The sequence below is a fragment of the Pseudophryne corroboree genome, chromosome 4, assembly GCF_028390025.1.
Source record: "Pseudophryne corroboree isolate aPseCor3 chromosome 4, aPseCor3.hap2, whole genome shotgun sequence".
Lineage (NCBI taxonomy): Eukaryota > Metazoa > Chordata > Amphibia > Anura > Myobatrachidae > Pseudophryne > Pseudophryne corroboree.
The window spans coordinates 733429536-733454410 of NC_086447.1; the positions used below are offsets into that span (position 1 = coordinate 733429536).

At 48.3% G+C, this 24875-nt stretch overlaps 1 protein-coding gene across 2 annotated transcripts in view; it reads left to right on the forward strand.

The window, feature by feature from the left end:
* The window catches only part of LOC134910254 (two pore calcium channel protein 1-like), a 160022-nt gene that overhangs the window by 23876 nt on the left and 111271 nt on the right, over window positions 1-24875 (forward strand). Inside the window, exon 3 of one of the 2 annotated variants that reach the window (XM_063918081.1) lies at window positions 17347-17429. In XM_063918081.1, the coding sequence (XP_063774151.1) occupies window positions 17347-17429 (83 nt within the window). Of the gene's footprint in view, window positions 1-17344; window positions 17430-24875 lie in introns of those variants that run through there. The other variant, XM_063918082.1, reaches the window with a different exon arrangement.

A 24875-nucleotide genomic window follows, 5' to 3' on the forward strand; every position in this document is an offset into this window, starting at 1 on the left:
CAAAGCGTCACATCAAAAATGTGCCCCTCAAAATAAAAATGTGCCCTCTTCAATGCTCAGCACCCTGCCCTAAAAAAATCCTAGAGTGAACACTAACCTTGTGTGGTCGCATGTTTCAGAATAGGTAGTAAGTAAACTACTCACCCATGATGTGCCCAAGGAATGTTTTTTTTTCTTTTCTTTTTCTATATGAGCGTCCAGATACCACCCAGTAACAAGCATTAAGAACCATTAAGAGATTGAGTTGTGTATGAGACAGAATCTCTTGTAATTTCATAAGGACGCATGCGCAGTTTGTAAAAATAACTGTGTGCAGCTACTTTCAAACTTGTGTGTGACTTATACCCCTTTTACACCACCTGAAATATCCTGGGATTTTGCACGGGAGTGCGCAAAATCCCAGGACTGCAGGTGGTGTAAAAGGGTCACCCCGGGTCCACTTTCCCGCAGGGTTGGACACAGGTAAGACCCTGGAAAGAGGCGGTGTAAATGGGTAAGCCAGGTCAACCGACCCGGCACCCATTTACAGCATGGCAAACCTCCCGTACTGCAGTGTCCGGCAGGCGGTCGGGAGGGTGGGGGTCACGGCGCACGCTGTCTATGCAGACAGCGGCGCCGTGCTGGTTGCCATGCTGCGGCTGGAGACATGGCACATGCTATCTATGCAGACAGCAGCACCATGTCTGGTTCCTGGAAGCGCCGGAGGCTGGGGGCAGCACAGCAGCTTCCAGATTGCTGTGCTTGCCCCTGGCGAGACGCTCCGGAGTCCCGATCTGCAGTGTGGACCGGCGCTTGGAGATGACATAATCTCTAAGAGCCGGCCCACAAGACACTGCACCTGGGTGCAGTGTAAACAGTGCCGATCCGGGAATATCCCGGATCGGCACTGCTGTGAAATGGGGGGAGTCCCGGGTCTGACCCGGCTTGGAACCGTGTTCCAAATCCTGAGTCAGACCCAGGATAATTAAAATATTTGTCATATAAATATTTGTAAGGCTGCAGTTCTTAATTCTAAAGTTGTAAAAAGAATAAATGAGCCTTATTGTAAAGAAAGTTTGCATTGATTATTGGCTGTGCCAATAGGTACAGTCAGACATACTTACAATTCCTCTTGAGCAAGTCTATCAAATTCAAACTGGCTTAAGTGTGGACATGAATCTATGGTTTCACAAACCTGTCAAATTAGGTGTAGCTGTGCATGTACAGATGCATTGTGCTTCCACTCCATCTTCATTGAAAATCACAGAATATTAATAAATATCACCAGTTTCAACCTGACATGATACAAGCACAGTAAAAAGTTAGTTTACACTGGCAGAAAATGCAGTTACTATACATGGTTATAAGAAAACAATCATATTCCCTATTTCTCTAACGTCCTAAGTGGATGCTGGGACTCCGTAAGGACCATGGGGAATAGCGGCTCCGCAGTAGACAGGGCACAAAATAAAAGCTTGAGATATCAGGTGGTGTGCACTGGCTCCTCCCCCTATGACCCTCCTCCAAGCCAGTTAGATTTTTGTGCCCGGCCGAGAAGGGTGCAAACTAGGTAGCTCTCCAGAGCTGCTTAGAATAAAAGTTTAGTTAGGTTTTTTTATTTTCAGTGAGTCCTGCTGGCAACAGGCTCACTGCATCGTGGGACTAAGGGGAGAAGAAGCGAACTCACCTGAGTGCAGAGTGGATTGGGCTTCTTAGGCTACTGGACGTTAGCTCCAGAGGGACGATCACAGGTTCAGCCTGGATGGGTCACCGGAGCCGCGCCGCCGTCCCCCTTACAGAGCCAGAAGAGACGAAGGTCCGGTGAAAGCGGCGGCAGAAGACATCCTGTCTTCAAGACTAAGGTAGCGCACAGCACCGCAGCTGTGCGCCATTGCTCTCAGCACACTTCACACTCCGGTCACTGAGGGTGCAGGGCGCTGGGGGGGAGCGCCCTGAGACGCAATATAACACACATATACCTTAGCTGGCAAAAGGAATACATCACATATAGCTCCAGGGCTATATGGATGTATTTTTTCCCCTGCCATTTTACACAAAAAAGCGGGAGTTAAGGACGTCGTGAAGGGGCGGGGCCTATCTCCTCAGCACACTGGCGCCATTATTCCCTCACAGCTCCGCTGGAAGGACGGCTCCCTGATTCTCCCCTGCAGTACTGCATCTGATTCAGGGTAAAAAAGAGAAGGGGGGGCATTTTGGCAGCAAATAACTAGATTAACAGCAGCTATAAGGGATTAACATTTATATAAGGTTATCCCTGTATATATATAGCGCTGGGTGTGTGCTGGCAGACTCTCCCTCTGTCTCTCCAAAGGGCTAAGTGGGGTCCTGTCCTCTATCAGAGCATTCCCGGTGTGTGTGCTGTGTGTCGGTACGCGTGTGTCGACATGTATGAGGAGGAAAATGAGATGGAGGCGGAGCAGTTGCCTGTGTTAGTGATGTCACCCCCTAGGGAGTCGACACCTGACTGGATGATTGTGTTTAAGCAATTAAGTGATAATGTCAGCAATTTACAAAAAACTGTTGACGACATGAGAAAGCCGGCAAATCAATTAGTGCCTGTTCAGGCGTCTCAGACACCCTCAGGGGCCCTAAAACGGCCGCTACCTCAGTGGGTCGACACGGATCAAGATACAGATACTGAATCTAGTGTCGACGGTGACGAGACAAACGTAATGTCCAGTAGGGCCACACGTTACATGATCACGGCAATGAAAGAGGCATTGAACCTTTCTGACACTACAAATACCTCAAAGGCGGGTATTATGTGGGGTGTGAAAAAACTGCCAATAGTTTTTCCTGAGTCTGAGGAAATAAATGAGGTGTGTGATAAAGCGTGGGTTTCCCCCGATAAAAAACAGCTAATTTCTAATAAGTTATTAGCACTATACCCTTTCCCGCCAGAGGTTAGGGCACGGTGGGAAACACCCCCTAGGGTAGATAAGGCGCTCACACGTTTATCTAAACAAGTAGCGTTACCGTCCCCTGATACGGCCACCCTCAAAGAACCAGCTGATAGGAGGCTGGAAAATATCCTGAAAAGTATATACACACATACTGGTGTTATACTGCGACCAGCAATCGCATCAGCCTGGATGTGCAGTGCTGGAGTCGCATGGGCGGATTCCCTGACTGAGAATATTGATACCCTGGATAGGGACAATATTCTGTTAACTATAGAACATTTAAAGGATGCATTGCTATATATGCGTGATGCGCAGAGGGATATTTGTACCCTGGCATCAAGAGTAAGCGCAATGTCCATCTCTGCCAGAAGAGCATTATGGACCAGACAGTGGTCAGGGGACGCAGATTCCAAACGGCACATGGAAGTATTGCCGTATAAGGGGGAGGAGTTATTTGGGGCTGGTCTAACAGACCTGGTGGCCACGGCAACGGCTGGAAAATCCACCTTTTTACCCCAGGTTACTTCACATCAACAGAAAAAGACACAGTCTTTTCAAACTCAGTCCTTTCGTTCCCATAAGTACAAGCGAGCAAAAGGTCACTCTTTTCTGCCCAAGGGCAGAGGAAGAGGAAAAAGGCAGCACCATGCAGCCGCTTCCCAGGAGCAGAAGCCCTCCCCTGCTTCTGCCAAGTCTTCAGCATGACGCTGGGGCTTTACAAGCAGACTCAGACACGGTGGGGGCCCGTCTCAAGAATTTCAACGCGCAGTGGGCTCACTCGCAAGTGGATCCCTGGATTCTACAGGTAGTATCACAGGGGTACAAACTGGAATTCGAGGCGTTTCCTCCTCATCGGTTCCTGAAGTCTGCTTTACCAAAGTCTCCCTCCGACAGGGAGGCAGTTCTGGAAGCCATTCACAAGCTGTACTCCCAGCAGGTGATAATCAAGGTACCCCTCTTACAACAAGGGAAGGGGTATTATTCCACACTATTTGTGGTACCGAAGCCGGACGGCTCGGTGAGACCAATATTAAATCTAAAATCTTTGAACACTTACATAAAAAGGTTCAAATTCAAGATGGAGTCACTCAGAGCGGTGATAGCGAACCTGGAAGAGGGGGACTATATGGTGTCGCTGGACATCAAGGATGCTTATCTCCACGTCCCAATATATCCTTCTCACCAAGGGTACCTCAGGTTTGTAGTACAAAACTGTCATTATCAGTTTCAGACGCTGCCGTTTGGATTGTCCACGGCGCCTCGGGTCTTTACCAAGGTAATGGCCGAAATGATGATTCTTCTACGAAGAAAAGGCATCTTAATTATCCCTTACTTGGACGATCTCCTGATAAGGGCAAGAACCAAGGAACAGTTAGAAGTCGGAGTGGCACTATCTCAGGTAGTGGTAAGTCAGCACGGATGGATTCTAAATATTCCAAAATCGCAGCTGATTCCAACGACACGTCTACTGTTCTTAGGAATGATTCTGGACACAGTCCAGAAGAAGGTGTTTCTCCCGGAGGAGAAGGCCAGGGAGTTATCCGAGCTAGTCAGGAACCTCCTAAAACCAGGACAGGTCTCAGTGCATCAGTGCACAAGGGTCCTGGGAAAAATGGTGGCTTCTTACGAAGCGATTCCATTCGGAAGATTCCATGCAAGAACTTTTCAGTGGGATCTACTGGAAAAATGGTCCGGATCGCATCTTCAGATGCATCAACGGATAACCCTGTCGCCAAGGACAAGGGTGTCTCTCCTGTGGTGGCTTCAGAGGGCTCATCTACTAGAGGGCCGCAGATTTGGCATTCAGGATTGGATCCTGGTAACCACGGATGCCAGCCTGAGAGGCTGGGGAGCAGTCACACAGGGAAGGAATTTCCAGGGCTTGTGGTCAAGCATGGAAACATCTCTTCATATAAACATTCTAGAACTAAGGGCCATTTACAATGCCTTAATTCAAGCAAAACCTCTGCTTCAGGGTCAGGCGGTGTTGATCCAGTCGGACAACATCACGTCAGTCGCCCACATAAACAGACAGGGCGGCACGAGAAGCAGGAGGGCAATGGCAGAAACTGCAAGGATTCTTCGCTGGGCGGAAAATCATGTGATAGCACTGTCAGCAGTGTTCATTCCGGGAGTGGACAACTGGGAAGCAGACTTCCTCAGCAGACACGACCTTCACCCGGGAGAGTGGGGACTTCACCCAGAAGTCTTCCACCAAATTGTAAAAGACCAAAGGTGGACATGATGGCGTCACGTCTAAACAAAAAACTGGACAGATATTGCGCCAGGTCAAGGGACCCTCAGGCAATAGCAGTGGACGCTCTGGTAACGCCGTGGGTGTACCAGTCAGTGTATGTATTCCCTCCTCTGCCCCTCATACCGAAAGTATTGAGAATCATAAGAAGGAGAGGAGTAAGAACTATACTCGTGGTTCCGGATTGGCCAAGAAGGTCTTGGTACCCGGAACTTCAAGAGATGCTCACGGACGAACCGTGGCCTCTACCTCTAAGACAGGACCTGCTACTGCAGGGGCCTTGTCTGTTCCAAGACTTACCGCGGCTGCGTTTGACGGCATGGCGGTTGAACGCCGGATCCTGAAGGACAAGGGCATTCCAGAAGAAGTCATCCCTACTCTGGTAAAAGCCAGAAAGGAAGTAACCGCAAAACATTATCACCGCATTTGGCGTAAATATGTTGCGTGGTGTGAGGCCAAGAAGGCCCCTACACAGGAATTTCAACTGGGTCGTTTCTTGCATTTCCTGCAAACAGGACTGTCTATGGGCCTAAAATTAGGGTCCATTAAGGTTCAAATTTCGGCCCTGTCGATATTCTTCCAGAAAGAACTGGCTTCAGTACCTGAAGTTCAGACATTTGTGAAAGGGGTGCTGCACATACAGCCTCCTTTTGTGCCTCCAGTGGCACCTTGGGATCTCAATGTTGTGTTGAGATTTCTAAAATCACACTGGTTTGAACCATTGTCTACGGTAGATTTAAAATATCTCACGTGGAAGGTGTCGATGCTGTTGGCCTTGGCTTCAGCTAGGCGTGTGTCAGAATTGGCGGCTTTATCATGTAAAAGCCCTTACCTAAATTTTCATTCTGACAGGGCGGAATTGAGGACTCGTCCTCAATTTCTACCTAAGGTGGTTTCTGCATTTCACATGAACCAACCTATTGTGGTACCTGCGGCTTCTAGGGACTTAGAGGACTCTAAGTTGCTGGACGTTGTCAGGGCCTTGAAAATATATGTTTCCAGGACGGCTGGAGTCAGGAAAACTGACTCGCTGTTTATCCTGTATGCACCCAACAAGCTGGGTGCTCCTGCTTCAAAGCAGACGATTGCTCGTTGGATTTGTAGTACAATTCAGCTTGCACATTCCGTGGCAGGATTGCCACAGCCAAAATCAGTAAAAGCCCATTCCACAAGGAAAGTGGGCTCATCTTGGGCGGCTGCCCGAGGGGTCTCGGCTTTACAACTTTGCCGAGCAGCTACTTGGTCAGGGGCAAACACGTTTGCTAAATTCTACAAATTTGATACCCTGGCTGAGGAGGACCTGGAGTTCTCTCATTCGGTGCTGCAGAGTCATCCGCACTCTCCCGCCCGTTTGGGAGCTTTGGTATAATCCCCATGGTCCTTACGGAGTCCCAGCATCCACTTAGGACGTTAGAGAAAATAAGATTTTACTTACCGATAAATCTATTTCTCGTAGTCCGTAGTGGATGCTGGGCGCCCATCCCTAGTGCGGATTGTCTGCAATACTTGTATATAGTTATTGTTACAAAAAATTCGGGTTATTATTGTTGAGCCATCTTTTCAGAGGCTCCTTTAAATTTATCATACTGTTATCTGGGTTCAGATCACGAGTTGTACGGTGTGATTGGTGTGGCTGGTATGAGTCTTACCCGGGATTCAATATCCTTCCTTATTATGTACGCTCGTCCGGGCACAGTATCCTAACTGGCTTGGAGGAGGGTCATAGGGGGAGGAGCCAGTGCACACCACCTGATATCTCAAGCTTTTATTTTGTGCCCTGTCTCCTGCGGAGCCGCTATTCCCCATGGTCCTTACGGAGTCCCAGCATCCACTACGGACTACGAGAAATAGATTTATCGGTAAGTAAAATCTTATTATTTATTGCCAGCGCCGTAACTAGGTGTGTGCAGAAGGGGCATTGCCCACAGCGCACACCTAGTTAGAGCGCATTTTCCCCCTGCGCTCCCGCGCCCTCTCTTGGCCCCTGTGTAGGCGATGGAGAGACCATGGGGAAGTGACCCGCTCTGAAGCTGCTGCGGCCGGAGGAGAGCCGCTTCCGCCGGGGGGGGGGGGGGAGCCACTGCCACCTGGAGAGAGCCGCTGCCTCCGTTATCCACTGCTGCCGGGGAAGAGCCGCTGCCTCCAGGTAAGCCGCTTCCGCTGGGGGGAGAGCCGCTGCCACCAGGAGAGAAGCGCTGCTGCGGGGGAAGAGCTGCTGCCGCCGGGAGGGAGTCGCTGCTGCGGGAAGGGGGGGGGCACTTGCACCGGGTGAGAGAGCTCAGCCACTCCGCTACAGATGTGGTTGAAAATAAAAAGTGGTCGCTGTCTGCCATAATGTGTAATAAGGGGACGCTGTCTGCTGTAATGTGTAAGAAGGGGACGCTGTCTGCCGTAATGTGTAAGAAGGGGACGCTGTCTGCCGTAATGTGTAAGAAGGGGACGCTGTCTGCCGTAATGTGTAAGAAGGGGACGCTGTCTGCCGTAATGTGTAAGAAGGGGACGCTGTCTGCCGTAATGAGTAAGAAGGGGACGCTGTCTGCCGTAATGTGTAAGAAGGGGACGCTGTCTGCCGTAATGTGTAAAAAAGGGACGCTGTCTGCTGTAATGTGTAAAAAAGGAGAATCTGTCCGCCATAATGTGTAAAAGGGTCTCTACCTGGTGTAGTGGCGCTACTGTGCGGCGCAATTTGAATAATGGAGACTACTGTGCACCGTTATATGAATTGGTATTATTTTGTGGCCACACCCCTTCCCCATGAAGCCACGCCTCTATATTTTTGCGCACGCCTACGGCGCGTACTGCCCCTGTTTTGCATGGGTGGGTGGGCGCCAATGCCGTTTCTTGCACACAGCGCTAAAATGTCTAGTTACGGCACTATTTATTGCATGTGTAACCATCTACTTTATTTTATGAGTGACCAAAGCAAAGAAAACACCAACCAAAAGTCTATAGCATTTGCTTGTGGGGGTTTTTTTTAAACTGTGTAATATTTTAATAGTGGTCACATGTTTTCTATTTATCTGAGACTCTTTATGCATTATCCCGTTTACTAATTTCCTCACAAATGCATCAATCAGGTTTAAGTGCTATAACTTTTATGTAGCAGATGTAGGTTTATACCATGCTTTCAGTATACTTCCTCAGGTACACAGAACTAGGAGCAATGTTTATATATCTGCTTTATGTTCTGCTTTTGGAGTGTAGAATAGAAAATAGTGACCATTTTTATTTCTCTTACGTCCTAGAGCAGGCTTTTTCAACCAGTGTGCCGTGGCACACTAGTGTGCCGCGACCAGTTGCAAGGTGTGCCGCGGAGCCAGAGCAGTTTCCTGCACCTTCAGAATGAACTGTTGGCCCGGGCTCTTCTTAGAGGATCAGTTTTGCTCCGGCCATGATCTATGCCTTGAAAACGATGTGATATCATAGGTCACAGCCGCGTCTTATCACCCAGCCAGCCCACCCGCCTGCATACACATCTTCCAGTTCCCGCCTGCATACACAGCTTTCCTTGCCCACCCACATCCACACCTGCCCGACTGCCCGCTGCTCAGTATTCGCAGAACTCCACTATGAACAACCCCCGCCACTGAGGGACAGGGAGGAGGACAGCTGAGAATTTGTTATTTTATTTCTCCTGTGGGGAACAATAGGATTTCAATAGAATTTATGTGGGGAGAATAAGGATCTATGGGGTGAACAATGTGAATAATTCATGTGGGGAGCAACATTATTTATGTGGGGAGCAATGTGATTGTTTTTTCTGTGTAGGCCAATGTATGTGTGGATTTATTTATTTTTTTACTGTGAGGGCCAATGTGTGTTTTTGTTTTTACCTGTGGGGAACTGATGGTGTGCCTTGGCAATTTTAAAATATTGTTTGGTGTGCCGCGAGTAAAAAAAAGGTTGAAAATCACTGTCCTAGAGGATGCTGGGGACTCCGTAAGGACCATGGGGTATAGACGGGCTCCGCAGGAGACATGGGCACTCTAAAGACGTTAGAATGGGTGTGCACTGGCTCCTCCCTCTATGCCCCTCCTCCAGACCTCAGTTAGATCCTGTGCCCAGAGGAGCCTGGATGCACTGCAGGGGAGCTCTACTGAGTTTCTCTGAAAAAAGACTTTTTGTTTGTTTTTTTATTTTCAGGGAGCACTGCTGGCAACAGGCTCCCTGCATCGTGGGACTGAGGGGAGAGAAGCAGACCTACTTTAAATGATAGGCTCTGCTTCTTAGGCTACTGGACACCATTAGCTCCAGAGGGTCGGAACGCAGGTCTCACCCTCGCCGTTCGTCCCAGAGCCGCGCCGCCGTCCTCCTCACAGAGCCAGAAGATTGAAGCCGGGTGAGTATTGAGAAGAAAAGAGGACTTCAAAGGCGGCAGAAGACATCAGATCTTCACTGAGGTAACGCGCAGCGGTAACGCTGCGTGCCATTGCTCCCACACATACACACACAGCGGGCACTGTAAGGGTGCAGGGCGCAGGGGGGGCGCCCTGGGCAGCAATATAAACCTCAAGGGACACTGGCATTTGGATTATATACTGCGGAGGCGGTATATTAAAACCCCCCCCGCCAGTATAAATAATTTGAGCGGGACCAAAGCCCGCCGCTGAGGGGGCGGGACTTGATCCTCCAGCACCAACTAGCGCCATTTTCTCCACAGCACACGGCAGAGAAGCTGGCTCCCCGGACTCTCCCCTGCTGAACACGGTTACAGAGGGCAAAACAGAGGGGGGGAGGGGGGCACATTAATTGGTACAGTGAGTGTTATTGTATATATTTCTGTAAAAGCGCTGTACTAGCTGGGATTTTATTCCAGTGTCCGGTGGCGCTGGGTGTGTGCTGGCATACTCTCTGTCTGTCTCTCCAAAGGGCCTTATTGGGGGACTGTCTCCATATAGATATATCCCTGAGTGTGTGGGGGTGTCGGTACGCGTGTGTCGGCATGTCTTAAGCGGAAGGCTCATCTAGGGAGGAGGTGGAGCAGATGATTGTGGTGTCTCCGTCGGCAACGCCGACACCTGATTGGTTGGATATGTGGAATGTTTTAAATGCAAATGTGTCTTTATTACATTAGAGATTGGACAAAGCAGAGTCCAGGGATAAAACAGGGAGTCAATCCATGGCTTTGACTGTGTCACAGGGCCCTTCTGGGTCTCAGAAACGTCCACTGTCCCAAGTAGCAGACACTGATACCGACACGGATTCTGACTCCAGTGTCGACTACGATGATGCGAGGTTACACCCAAGGGTGGCCAAAAGTATTCATTATATGATTATTGCAATAAAAGATGTTTTGCATATCACAGATGACCCCTCTGTCCCTGACACGAGGGTATGCATGTTTAAGGAAAAGAAACCTGAGGTAACTTTTCCCCCATCTCATGAGCTGAATGAGTTATTTGAAAAGGCTTGGGAAACTCCAGACAAGAAACTGCATTTTCCCAAGAGAATTCTTATGGCGTATCCTTTCCCGGCACAGGACAGGTTACGGTGGGAATCCTCACCCAAGGTGGTCAAGGCTTTAACGCGCTTGTCCAAAAAGGTGGCGCTACCATCCCCAGACACGGCAGCCTTCAAGGATCCTGCGGATCGCAGGCAGGAGACGGGTTCACTACGGCTGGCCGGCGGTCGGGCTCCCGGCGACCAGCATACCGGCGCCGGGAGGCCGACCGCCGGCTTACCGACAGTGTGGCGAGCGCAAATGAGCCCCTTGCGGGCTCGCTGCGCTCGCCACGCTACGGGCACGGTGGCGCGCTACGCGCGCCACACTATTTTATTCTCCCTCTATGGGGGTCGTGGACCCCCACGAGGGAAAATAAGTGTCGGTATGCCGGCTGTCGGGCTCCCGGCGCCGGTATACTGAGCGCCGGGAGCCCGACCGCCGGCATACAGAAGACCACCCGCAGGAGACTACCTTAAAATCAATTTATACACATACGGGTGCCTTGCTCAGACCGGCAATAGCGTCGGCTTGGGTTTGTAGCGCCGTAGCAGCTTAGATGGATACCTTGTCAGCTGACATTGATACCCTAGATAGGGATACCATTTTATTGACCTTAGCTCACATTACAGACGCAGTCTTATATATGAGAGACGCTCAGAGAGACGTTGGGCTGCTGGGTTCGAAAGCCAACGCCATGGCGATTTCTGCTAGGCAAGCCCTGTGGACCCGCCAATGGACGGGTGATGCCGATTCAAAGAGGCATATGGAAGATTTGCCTTACAAGGGTGAGGTTTTATTTGGGGAAGGTCTCGCGGACCTGGTTTCCACAGCTACCGCGGGTAAATCGACTTTTTTACCTTGTGTCCCCGCAGCAAAAGAAAACACCACAATATCAGATGCAGTCCTTTCGGTCGCATAAGTCTAGAAGAGGTCGGGGCTCTTCCTTCCTCGCCAGAGGTAAGGGTAGAGGGAAAAGAATGCCTGCTACGGCTAGTTCCCAGGAGCAGAAGTCCTTCCCGGCTTCTACTAAATCCACCGCATGACGCTGGGGCTCCTCTGAGGGAGTCCGCGCTGGTGGGGGCACGTCTTTGACTCTTCAGCCACGTCTGGGTTCAGTCAGACGTGGATCCTTGGGCAATGGAAATTGTATCCCAAGGCTACAAGCTGGAATTCTAAGATGTGCCTCCTCGCCGATTTTTCAAATCGGCTTTACCAGCTTCTTCCCCAGAAAAGGAGATAGTTTTAGCTGCAATCCAAAAACTGTGTCAACAACAAGTGGTTGTCGAGGTTCCCCTAGTTCAACAGGGGAATGGGTACTATTCAACCCTATTTGTGGTCCCGAAACCGGATGGCTCGGTCAGACCCATTCTAAATTTAAAATCCCTAAACCTGTACTTGAAAAAGTTCAAATTCAAGATGGAATCGCTCCGGGCAGTTATCTCCAGCCTGGAAGGGGGAAATTTTATGGTGTCACTAGACATGAAGGATGCATACCTTCATGTCCCCAATTATCCCCTCATCAGGCGTACCTGAGATTCGCTGTACAGGACTGTCATTACCAGTTTCAGACGTTGCCGTTTGGGCTTTCCGCGGCCCCGAGGATTTTCACCAAGGTAATGGCGGAAATGATGGTGCTCCTGCGCAGGCAGGAAGTCACAATTATCCCATACTTGGATGATCTCCTGATAAAAGCAAGATCGAGAGATCAGTTGCTAAAAAGCGTGTCGCTCTCCCTGAGAGTGCTGCAGCACCATGGCTGGATTCTAAATCTACCAAAGTCGCAGTTGGTTCCAACGACTCTGCTATCTTTCTTAGGCATGATTCTGGACACGGAACAAAAGAGGGTTTTTCTCCCAATGGAAAAAGCCCAGGAACTCCAGAACATGGTCAGAGACCTATTAAAACCGAAAAGAGTGTCAGTCCATCAATGCACTCGAGTACTGGGAAAAATGGTGGCAACCTACGAGGCCATCCCCTTCGGCAGGTTTCATGCGAGGACATTTCAGTGGGACCTTCTGGACAAGTGGTCCGGGTCCCATCTTCAAATTCACCAGAAAATAAGCCTGTCCCCCAGGGCCAGGGTGTCTCTCCTGTGGTGGCTGCAGAGTGCTCATCTTCTAGAGGGTCGCAGGTTCGGCATTCAAGACTGGGTTCTGGTGACCACTGATGCGAGCCTCCGAGGATGGGGAGCAGTCACACAAGGAAGAAATTTTCAGGGAACATGGTCAAGCCAGGAGGCTTGTCTGCACATCAACATACTGGAATTAAGGGCCATATACAACGGCCTACGACAAGCGGAGAATCTTCTTCGCGAACTACCGGTTCTGATTCAATCGGACAATGGCCCTCATTCCGAGTTGTTTGCTCTGTAATTTTCTTCGCATCGCAGTGATTTTCCGCTAATTGCGCATGCGCAATGTTCGCACTGCGACTGCGCCAAGTAAATTTACTATGCAGTTAGGTATTTTACTCACGGCATTACAAGGTTTTTTCTTCGTTCTGGTGATCGTAATGTGATTGACAGGAAGTGAGTGTTTCTGGGCGGAAACTGGCCGTTTTATGGGTGTGTGTGAAAAAACGCTGCCGTTTCTGGGAAAAACGCGGGAGTGTCTGAAGAAACGGGGGAGTGTCTGGGCGAACGCTGGGAGTATTTGTGACGTCAAACCAGGAACGAAACTGACTGAACTGATCGCAGTTGCCGAATAAGTGTGGAGCTACTCTGCTAATCTTTCGTTCGCAATTTTACTATGCTAAGATTCACTCCCAGTAGGCGGCGGCTTAGCGTGTGCAAAGCTGCTAAAAGCAGCTTGCGAGCGAACAACTCGGAATGACCACCAATGTCACAGCCGTGGCTCATGTAAACCGCCAAGGCGGGACGAAGAGCAGAGTGGCAATGGCGGAAGCCACACTGATTCTGCGCTGGGCGGAAAATCACGTAAGCGCTCTGTCAGCAGTCTTCATTCCGGGAGTGGACAACTGGGAAGCAGACTTCCCCAGCAGACACGATCTCCATCCAGGAGAGTGGGGACTTCATCAAGAAGTTTTTGCGGAGATAACAAGTCTTTGGGGGCTTCCTCAAATAGACATGATGGCGTCACGCCTCAACAAGAAGCTTCGGAGGTATTGTGCCAGGTCAAGGGACCCTCAGGTAGTAGCGGTAGACGCCCTGTTGACACCATGGGTGTTTCAGTCGGTCTATGTATTCCCTCCTCTTCCTCTCATCTCCAAAATATTGAGAATCATAAGAAGAAAAAGAGTGCAGACAATACTCATTGTTCCAGATTGGCCTAGAAGGGCCTGGTAATCAGATCTTCAGGAGATGCTCACAGAAGATCCATGGCCTCTTCCACTCAGGGAGGACCTGTTGCAGCAGGGGCCCTGTGTGTTGCAAGACTTACCGCGGTTACGTTTGACGGCATGGCGGTTGAACACCGAATCTTAGCTGGAAAAGGGATTCCGGAAGAAGTCATCCCTACTCTGATAAGGGCTAGGAAGGAGGTGAGGGCGAAACATTATCACCGTATCTGGAGGAAGTATGTTTCTTGGTGTGAAGCCAAGAATGCTCCTACGGAAGATTTCCACCTGGGCCGTTTTCTCCACTTTTTACAGACAGGAGTGGATATGGGCCTGAAGTTAGGCTACATTAAGGTACAGATTTCGGCCCTATCTATAGTCTTTCAGAAGGAATTGGCTTCTCTCCCAGAAGTCCAGACTTTTGTAAAGGGAGTGCTGCACATCCAGCATCCTTTTGTGCCCCCTGTGGCACCATGGGACCTTAACATGGTGTTACAGTTCCTTAAGTCACACTGGTTTGAACCTCTTCAAACAGTGGAGTTGAAATTTCTCACTTGGAAAGTGGTCATGTTGTTAGCCTTGGCATCTGCGAGGCGGGTGTCCGAATTGGCGGCTTTGTCTCACAAGAGCCCCTATCTGATTTTCCATGTGGATAGAGCAGAGTTGAGGACTCGTCCTCAATTTCTGCCTAAGGTGGTTTCATTGTTTTATATGAACCAACCTATTGTGGTGCCTGTGGCTACGGGGGACTTGGTGGATTCCAAGTCTCTTGATGTAGTCAGAGCCTTAAAAGTTTATGTAGCCAGGACGGTTTGGATTAGGAAAACAGAGGCACTGTTTGTCCTGTATGCAGCCAACAAGGTTGGCACCCCTGCTTCTAAGCAGACTATTGCCCGCTGGATCTGTAACACGATTCAGCAGGCTCATTCTGCGGCTGGATTGCCGGTACCAAATTCGGTAAAGGCCCATTCCACTAGGAAGGTGGGCTCATCTTGGGCGGCTGCCCGAGGTGTCTCTGCATTGCAACTTTGCCGAGCGGCTACTTGGTCGGGTTCAAACACTTTTGCTAAATTCTACAAGTTTGATACCTTGGCTGAGGAGGACCTCATGTTTGCTCCAATCGGTGCTGCAGAGTCATCCGCACTCTCCTGCCCGGCCTGGAGCTTTGGTATAATCCCCATGGTCCTTACGGAGTCCCCAGCATCCTCTAGGACGTAAGAGAAAATAAGATTTTAAACCTACCGGTAAATCTTTTTCTGCTAGTCCGTAGAGGATGCTGGGCGCCCGTCCCAGTGCGGACTAAATTCTGCAAGACTTGTATATAGTTTTTGCTTACATAAGGGTTATGTTACAGTTTGGATCAGTCTCGGGCTGATGCTGTTTTTGTTTCATACTGTTAACTGGTTCGTATATTCCATGTTATACGGTGTGGATGGTGTGGGCTGGTATGTATCTTGCCCTTGGATTAACAAAAATCCTTTCCTCGTACTGTCCGTCTCCTCTAGGCACAGTTTCTCTAACTGAGGTCTGGAGGAGGGGCATAGAGGGAGGAGCCAGTGCACACCCATTCTAAAGTCTTTAGAGTGCCCATGTCTCCTACGGAGCCTGTCTATACCCCATGGTCCTTACGGAGTCCCCAGCATCCTCTACGGACTAGGAGAAAAAGATTTACTGGTAGGTTTAAAATCTTATTTTTTGATACAATAAGAACCACAGCAATAAACATAATGCAATTTGTGTCAACTCTTTACTCCTAATAGAAGTAGCTTACAAGCGTCAGATTGTATGTTTGAACAAAGACACAGAGACCCATTGTTTTTCTTCAGTTTGGTGTTAAAGTTTTGCAGATGTTTCTTTTTCCAGAATTGATATTTTGTGAAGGTTGGAGCCAAAGCAAAGTAACAGATCTACAGTCGGCGCAATTCTTACTATTTCGTTTTTTTGCTTTCTTAAAAAATTAAATAACTATGGGATATTCCTAGGTTACATTCTGTTGGCAGCCGCTCACTATTCCTATCCTGGAAATAATATGATCAGGGTGGGATATTTCAAGCTTAAAAACAGCCATTTTTGGAAGCCACATTCTCCAAATGCTTAAAAATGGTCTGTACTGGATATTGGAGATATCTGCTGCAGACCGCCGATACTATGAACATTCCTCATAGAATGCTATGGGGCTACAATTTGCCAGTATGCATCAAGCTTCGTAAAGCAAAATTTTCTGAATCTTGAACCTGATGGGCGGTATTTACTATAGAATCCTATTGGCTTCTTTTTGCAACACGTCCCCTCTGACCCACCCCTTCCACGCGGGTTGCACATGAGCAGGCTGATGGTCACGCATGCACAGTAGGGTTCCTGGGTCCTAAACCCTGGAAGTCCATGCTCTGTAAAGGGCAGCTCTTATCGGAAATCTTCTTGCATATTGTTTTAATAAATGGCTCTATGCATGCGCTAAGTGGCAATATGTATCGCATTCATTGATGACATATAAATTGTAAGCTTGAGAGCAGGGCCCTCTTACCTCTTTGTTTGTCTATTATTACTCAGTCTTATGTTATTACTGTTTGTTCACAATTGTAAGGTGCTATGGAAAATGGTTCCACTACATAAGTAACCTCTGATGATAATGCATTATAACAAGCAAGGTGTTCATTTAGGGTTGAGTTACCTCCATCAGACCTGGGCCTGGGTGCCCCTCTAGGCACCACTGACTTTGAGTACTGTAACCGCTTGCATAATAACTACATGACCAATAAACGGAATCACAATAAGCAGATTCAGTCAGGGTAACAAACAAGGGGGTGCTGAAGCAGCTACACTGTACGTAATTCTGGTGATAATGGCAGGGATATCCCTTCTACACCATGGTGTCAATTCAGTTAGCAGAGAGGAGGGAGAGTTGCCTTTGTAATTGCACATTAGACTCCCCTTGTCTCACCCCAGACTGATTTTTTTTTTTAACTTAGGGGGTAATTCCAAGTTGATTGCAGCAGGAATTTTTTTAGCAGTTATATGTTATATCTGCCTCCCCTGCACTGCACATGGTTTTGCCCAACTGCTAAAAAAATTCCTGCTGCGATCAACTTGGAATAACCCCCTTATCCCTGCTGTCCTGCAAACAAAAATCTACGAGCCCAAAATTACCGTCGGTGCGAAATATAGTTGCAGCTACTTGCGCCGTGAGGAGACTTGTATATAACCTGAATCGACCTACATGTTGGTGTGGAGTTGGATCTTATCACTCTCCAAGGCTTGAGAAATCTGGGCCTTAGTCCACTCTGTCACAACTGTAATGGAAATAAAAGAGCAGATGTTGGTCAGTGGGTGAATTTTATTCTCCAGGCACAATTCTGCCTATGAGTAGCATCTTACTGTTTTTACCTTACCCCTTAATGTGAAGGTTATACAAAGTCAGCTTATTAATACTTTCTTTGACTTTTTTTTCTCAGAGATTACTCCTGGCTGCAGCATATGTGTACGATGCACAATACAACAGAAACATCCCCTTTGAAACGTCGCCTCAAGCGGTCAGGTGAGTACATTGTAGCTAATGATGGAGGTCTTTCAGGTGTGGTTGGATTACCTATCAATGCTGCTTCCTTGGAAGTAGTAGTGATAGCGTTGTATGGTGATGCAGTAGTGATCCGACCTGTGTCCTAGGATGCAGCATCGGATATCTCTCCCACCATCAGGCGGCTTGCAGCACCCATGGTGCCACGCAAGCCGCCTGTCGCAAAGGCCAGGAAATCTCCATCCTACAACGGTTTCCCTGGCCTCTTCCTAGCCACAATTGGAGCCTACCTGCGAACTTACTTGCTCTTCTTTGCTTTACCCGCACCTCAGAATCAGACCGCACTGAGATTATGGGTTCAATTCCTACAATGGCCCTAACGGTGTGTAGTTTGTATATTTCCCCCCGGTGCTTGTGTGTGTCCTACCACAATTCAAAAATGTAATTGGCTCTTGACAAAAAAATAACCCTAGTTTGTAAGGGTGTGTGTTTAGGACAGATTTATCTGCTGTCAAATTCTGTTTCTGTGTGCACAAAGTCCTGCCATTTCTGAATCTAGTGCTGATCCAAGGAAAGGCATCAAGCCCATCCCCACCCCCTCCTCTCCAAAGTCTTGCAATGCATTCACCCAATCTGTAATGTCAAATAGTGAGTCCCATAACTTCCCTAATTAAGTTCTCCTTTCTTCTATCTAGTGTGTGTGTGTGTGTGTGTGTGTGTGTGTGTGTGTGTGTGTGTGTGTGTGTGTGTGTGTGTGTATACATGCCTTTCTGTCCCTTGCCTGGAAGTTAGAATTGTATGATAAAAATGATTGGCAACCTGCCACTAGATCATATTTTTTTTATCTCCCTTTTGTGTGGGGTTTGGGTAAATCCCTTGTAGTCTGCCCTCTTCATAAGAGCTGAAGAATCCATTTACCAGGGGGAAACGTTGACTAACCCTGAGGTGAAAGGGGGTGACCCTGAGTCATGTGTCATCATAAGCATCAGGAATCAGATAAATATTGACTCGTATAAATACCCAGAGAATTTGTATGGCTTTAAACCAATTTGTTGCAAACAGCTACAATTAATTAACTAATTAGGGATCATTGCTGGCTATATAAAAAAGGAACACCACAACTAAATGGCAGTCTTGAGGAAGTCCCAGTGCATTGTGGGACGAAACGCGTTGACGTTTATTGGATATCCAGCAGTGTCTTGATCCACCGGGAGAAACTGAATTGGCTCCTGATAGTTTATACAGAGCCATTGCAGCCGCTCATTACCAGCAAGCACCTTCCAGAATACCCTCTGCCCTGCTTGGTAATTTGTCCGCCGTACACCTTTACGCTGCAACACACTGACAGCGGGAGACCTGTGGGCTGCATTTGCGAGCACTTTGGAGCAGCATACCCGGAGCGGTGACGGCCTCACCACCGGGAGAGGGAAGACGGCACGCAGCTTCGGCAGGAACCACCTGTGAGTACTCTGTCTCCTATTCTTTCACGGACACCCGATACAGTACGCCCGGGGCGGTGATAGCCTCACCACCGGGAAAGGAAGGACGCTTTCAGGTACAACTCTGACAGCCACAGGCGGTAATTATCTAACCTTCAGTTTATCCTGAACTAATCATTACAGCCGGGACGCCGGCATATAAAGCCATCTATTAAACCCGTGTGGATCTTGCAAAGGAATACAATCTGACACATACTGTCTTTAAAGGATACGTAGTATCTATTTTATAACACACTCGTTTGAGCTGTTATTATAGTTACAAGTATTTATAGGTTTTGAATTATGCTATGACTATTAAATATCTGATGCTTGCATAGAAAAGAATCTTTTATTATATTATATATATATGTTTTATCTTTATGGTGTAGTATTTGGTTTAAAATAAAAAGTATATATTTCTTATTATTATCTTTATACAGTCTCCCGACCTCATTTCTGACAACTTTACAGCCCGATAACTAATATCACAAAAATTACTATTATTATATTTTATTCTATTAACAGCGCGATGTTTTCTAAATTTATATCATTTCGTTTATGCTAGAGACCCTAACCAAGTCTCAAAACAGACGCTGCTGTTTACTTATATGAAATAAATAAAAAATCTTTTTATACTAATAATTTCTTAAACTGTAAAAATATATTGAACAGCGCCGGGAGAGTGGGATTAGCATACCACTGGGGATTTTTATCTCCTCCATATCTTTGTATGTGTCAGAGGGAAGCCTGAAGTCCTTTCAGTCACCTTTACACTATGGCCCTCATTCCGAGTTGTTCGCTCGGTAAAAATCTTCGCATCGCAGCGATTTTCCGCTTAATGCGCATGCGCAATGTCCGCACTGTGACTGCGCCAAGTAAATTTGCTATGAACTTAGGAATTTTACTCACGGCTTTTTCATCGTTCTGGCGATCGTAATGTGATTGACAGGAAATGGGTGTTACTGGGCGGAAACAGGCCGTTTTATGGGTGTGTGGGAAAAAACGCTACCGTTTCCGGAAAAAACGCAGGAGTGGCTGGAGAAACGGGGGAGTGTCTGGGCGAACGCTGGGAGTGTTTGTGACGTCAAACCAGGAACGACAAGCACTGAACTGATCGCAGATGCCGAGTAAGTCTGGAGCTACTCAGAAACTGCTACGAGGTGTGTAATCGCAATATTGCGAATACATCGTTCGCAATTTTAAGATGCTAAGATTCACTCCCAGTAGGCGGCGGCTTAGCATGAGCAAATCTGCTAAAATCCGCTTGCGAGCGAACAACTCGGAATGAGGGCCTATGAGTGAGACCTGTCAAGAGGACATATTTGTAGGAGGATGCAAATTTGTAGGCGCCGAACACTCTAGCACTGGCCTTGCTGGTTGCCCCTGCTGGATTACTGCTGGATTACTTTTCACTTCTTACTGGCAAGATCCATCCATACAGTGTGGGACGCTGCCACTGATCCTCTCACACTGGTAGACATACTGTACATATAGTTAGGCTGGACTATTTAACTTGCACACGGATGCAGATTTACTAGAGGTGGACCTACAACACACCGTATCGTAGAGACATATCTGACCACCCTGGGCACCCAAGAGAATGAAACGTATTCCAGTGGTAGTATAGCACTATGCTACTGTAGCATAGGGTGCTACCTAAAGGATTACACCGATAACTTTACAACTTTTACATTTCACATATGATAGCGCTGTTACTTTGACTTCTATTTTAATAAGCATTTCTCTATCGTCCTAGTGGATGCTGGGGTTCCTGAAAGGACCATGGGGAATAGCGGCTCCGCAGGAGACAGGGCACAAAAAGTAAAGCTTTAGGATCAGGTGGTGTGCACTGGCTCCTCCCCCTATGACCCTCCTCCAAGCCTCAGTTAGATTTTTGTGCCCGGCCGAGAAGGGTGCAATCTAGGTGGCTCTCCTAAAGAGCTGCTTAGAAAAGTTTAGCTTAGGTTTTTTATTTTACAGTGAGTCCTGCTGGCAACAGGATCACTGCAACGAGGGACTTAGGGGAGAAGAAGTGAACTCACCTGCGTGCAGGATGGATTGGCTTCTTTGGCTACTGGACATTAGCTCCAGAGGGACGATCACAGGTACAGCCTGGATGGTCACCGGAGCCTCGCCGCCGGCCCCCTTGCAGATGCTGAAACGAGAAGAGGTCCAGAATCGGCGGCAGAAGACTCCTCAGTCTTCTTAAGGTAGCGCACAGCACTGCAGCTGTGCGCCATTTCCTCTCAGCACACTTCACACGGCAGTCACTGAGGGTGCAGGGCGCTGGGAGGGGGGCGCCCTGGGAGGCAAATGAAAACCTTTTTTGGCTAAAAATACCTCACATATAGCCTCCGGGGGCTATATGGAGATATTTAACCCCTGCCAGAATCCATTAAAGAGCGGGAGACGAGCCCGCCGAAAAAGGGGCGGGGCCTATCTCCTCAGCACACAGCGCCATTTTCCCTCACAGAAAGGCTGGAGGGAAGGCTCCCAGGCTCTCCCCTGCACTGCACTACAGAAACAGGGTTACAACAGAGAGGGGGGGCACTAATTTGGCGTTAGAAATATATAAAAGATGCTATAAGGGAAAACACTTATATAAGGTTGTCCCTATATAATTATAGCGTTTTTGGTGTGTGCTGGCAAACTCTCCCTCTGTCTCTCCAAAGGGCTAGTGGGTCCTGTCCTCTATCAGAGCATTCCCTGTGTGTGTGCTGTGTGTCGGTACGTGTGTGTCGACATGTATGAGGACGATGTTGGTGAGGAGGCGGAGCAATTGCCTGTAATGGTGATGTCACTCTAGGGAGTCGACACCGGAATGGATGGCTTATTTAGGGAATTACGTGATAATGTCAACACGCTGCAAGGTCGGTTGACGACATGAGACGGCCGACAAACAATTAGTACCGGTCCAGACGTCTCAGAAACACCGTCAGGGGTTTTAAAACGCCCGTTTACTTTAGTCGGTCGACACAGACACGGACACTGAATCCAGTGTCGACGGTGAATAAACAAACGTATTCCTTATTAGGGCCACACGTTAAGGGCAATGAAGGAGGTGTTACATATTTCTGATACTACAAGTACCACAAAAGAGGGTATTATGTGGGATGTGAAAAAACTACCGTAGTTTTTCCTGAATCAGATAAATTAAATGAAGTGTGTGATGATGCGTGGGTTCCCCCCGATAGAAAATTATGGGCGGTATACCCTTTCCTGCCAGAAGTTAGGGCGCGTTGGGAAACACCCCTTAGGGTGGATGAGGCGCTCACACGCTTATCAAAACAAGTGGCGGTACCGTCTATAGATAGGGCCGTCCTCAAGGAGCCAGCTGACAGGAGGCTGGAAAATATCATAAAAAGTATATACACACATACTGGTGTTATACTGCGATCAGCGATCGCCTCAGCCTGGATGTGCAGAGCTGGGGTGGCTTGGTCGGATTCCCTGACTAAAAATATTGATACCCTTGACAGGGACAGTATTTTATTGACTATAGAGCATTTAAAGGATGCATTTTCTATATATGCGAGATGCACAGAGGGATATTTGCACTCTGGCATCAAGAGTAAGTGCGATGTCCATATCTGCCAGAAGATGTTTATGGACACGACAGTGGTCAGGTGATGCAGATTCCAAACGGCACAAAGGTGTATTGCCGTATAAAGGAAGAGGAGTTATTTGGGGTCGGTCCATCGGACCTGGTGGCCACGGCAACTGCTGGAAAATCCACCGTTTTTACCCTAAGTCACATCTCTGCAGAAAAAGACACCGTCTTTTCAGCCTCAGTCCTTTCGTCCCTATAAGAGTCATATCTGCCCAGGGATAGAGGAAAGGGAAGAAGACTGCAGCAGGCAGCCCATTCCCAGGAACAGAAGCGTTCCACCGCTTCTGCCAAGCTCTCAGCATGACGCTGGGACCGTACAGGACCCCTGGATCCTACATGTAGTATCCCAGGGGTACAGATTGGAATGTCGAGACGTTTCCCCTTCGCAGGCTCCTGAAGTCTGGTTTACCAAGGTCTCCCTCCGACAAGGAGGCAGTATGGGAAACAATTCACAAGCTGTATTCCCAGCAGGTGATAATCAAATTACCCCTCCTACAACAAGAAAAGGGGTATTATTCCACATTATATTGTGGTACTGAAGCCAGAAGGCTAGGTGAGACCTATTCTAAATCTAAAAAAATTTGAACACTTACAAAGGTTCAAATCAAGATGGAGTCACTCAGAGCAGTGATAACGAACCAGGAAGAAGGGGACAATATAGTGTCCCGAGACATCAGGGATGCTTACCTCCATGTCCAAAATTTGCCCTTCTCACTAAGGGTACCTCAGGTTCGTGGTACAGAACTGTCACTATCAGTTTCAGACGCTGCCGTTTGGATTGTCCACGGCACCCCGGGTCTTTACCAAGGTAATGGCCGAAATGATGATTCTTCTTCGAAGAAAAGGCGTCTTAATTATCCCTTACTTGGACGATCTCCTGATAAGGGCAAAGTCCAGGGAACAGTTGGAGGTCGGAGTAGCACTATCTCGGATACTGCTACAACAGCACGGGTGGATTCTAAATATTCCAAAATCGCAGCTGATCCCGACGACAAGTCTGCTGTGCCTAGGGATGATTCTGGACACAGTCCAGAAAAAGGTGTTTCTCCCGGAAGAGAAAGCCAGGGAGTTATCCGAGCTAGTCAGGAACCTCCTAAAATCAGTGCATCATTGCACAAGGGTCCTGGTAAAGATGGTGACTTCCTACGAAGCAATTCCATTCGGCAGATTTCACGCAAGAATTTTTCAGTGGGATCTGCTGGACAAATGGTCCGGATCGCATCTTCAGATGCATCAGCGGATAACCCTATATCCAAGGACAAGGGTGTCTCTCCTGTGGTGGTTACAGAGTGCTCATCTTCTAGAGGGCCGCAGATTCGGCATTCAGGATTGGATGCTGGTGACCACGGAGGCCAGCCCGAGAGGCTGGGGAGCAGTCGCACAAGGAAAAAATTTCCAGGGAGTGTGATCAAGTCTGGAGACTTTTCTCCACATAAATATACTGGAGCTAAGGGTAAATTTATAATACTCTAAGCTTAGCAAGACCTCTGCTTCAAGGTCAGCCGGTATTGATCCAGTGGGAAAAACATCACGGCAGTCGCCCACGTAAATAGACAGGGCGGCACAAGAAGCAGGAGGGCAATGGCAAAAACTGCAAGGACTTTTCGCTGGGCGGAAAATCATGTGATAGCACTGTCAGCAGTGTTTCATTCCGGGAATGGAAACTGGGAAGCAGACTTCCTCAGCAGGCACGACCTCCACCCGGCAGAGTGGAAACTTCATCGGGAAGTTTTCCACATGATTGTAAACCGTTGGGAAATACCAAAGGTGGACATGATGGCGTCCCGTCTGAACAAAAAACGGGACCGGTATTGTGCCAGGTTAAGAGACCCTCAGGCAATAGCTGTGGACGTTCTGGTAACACCATGGATGTACCAGTCGGTGTATGTGTTCCATCCTCTGCTTCTCATACCTAAGGTACTGAGACTTATAAGACGTAGAGGAGTAAGAACTATACTCATGGCTCCGGATTGGCCAAGAAGGACTTGGTACCCGGAACTTCAAGAGATGCTCACAGAGGACTTATGGCCTCTGCCGCTAAGAAGGGATTTGTTTCAGCAAGTACCATGTCTGTTCCAAGACTTACCGCAGCTGCGTTTGACGGCATGGCGGTGGAACGCCGGATCCTAAGGGAAAAAGGCATTCCGGAAGAGGTCATTCCTACCCTGGTCAAAGCCAGAAAGGAGGTGACCGCACAACATTATCACCACATGTGGCAAAAATATGTTGCGTGGTGTGAGGCCAGAAAGGCCCCACGAAGAAATTTCAACTCGGTCGATTCCTGCATTTCCTGCAAACAGGAGTGTCTATGGGCCTCAAATTGGGGTCCATTAAGGTTCAAAATTTCGGCCCTGTCGATTTTCTTCCAGAAAGAAGTGG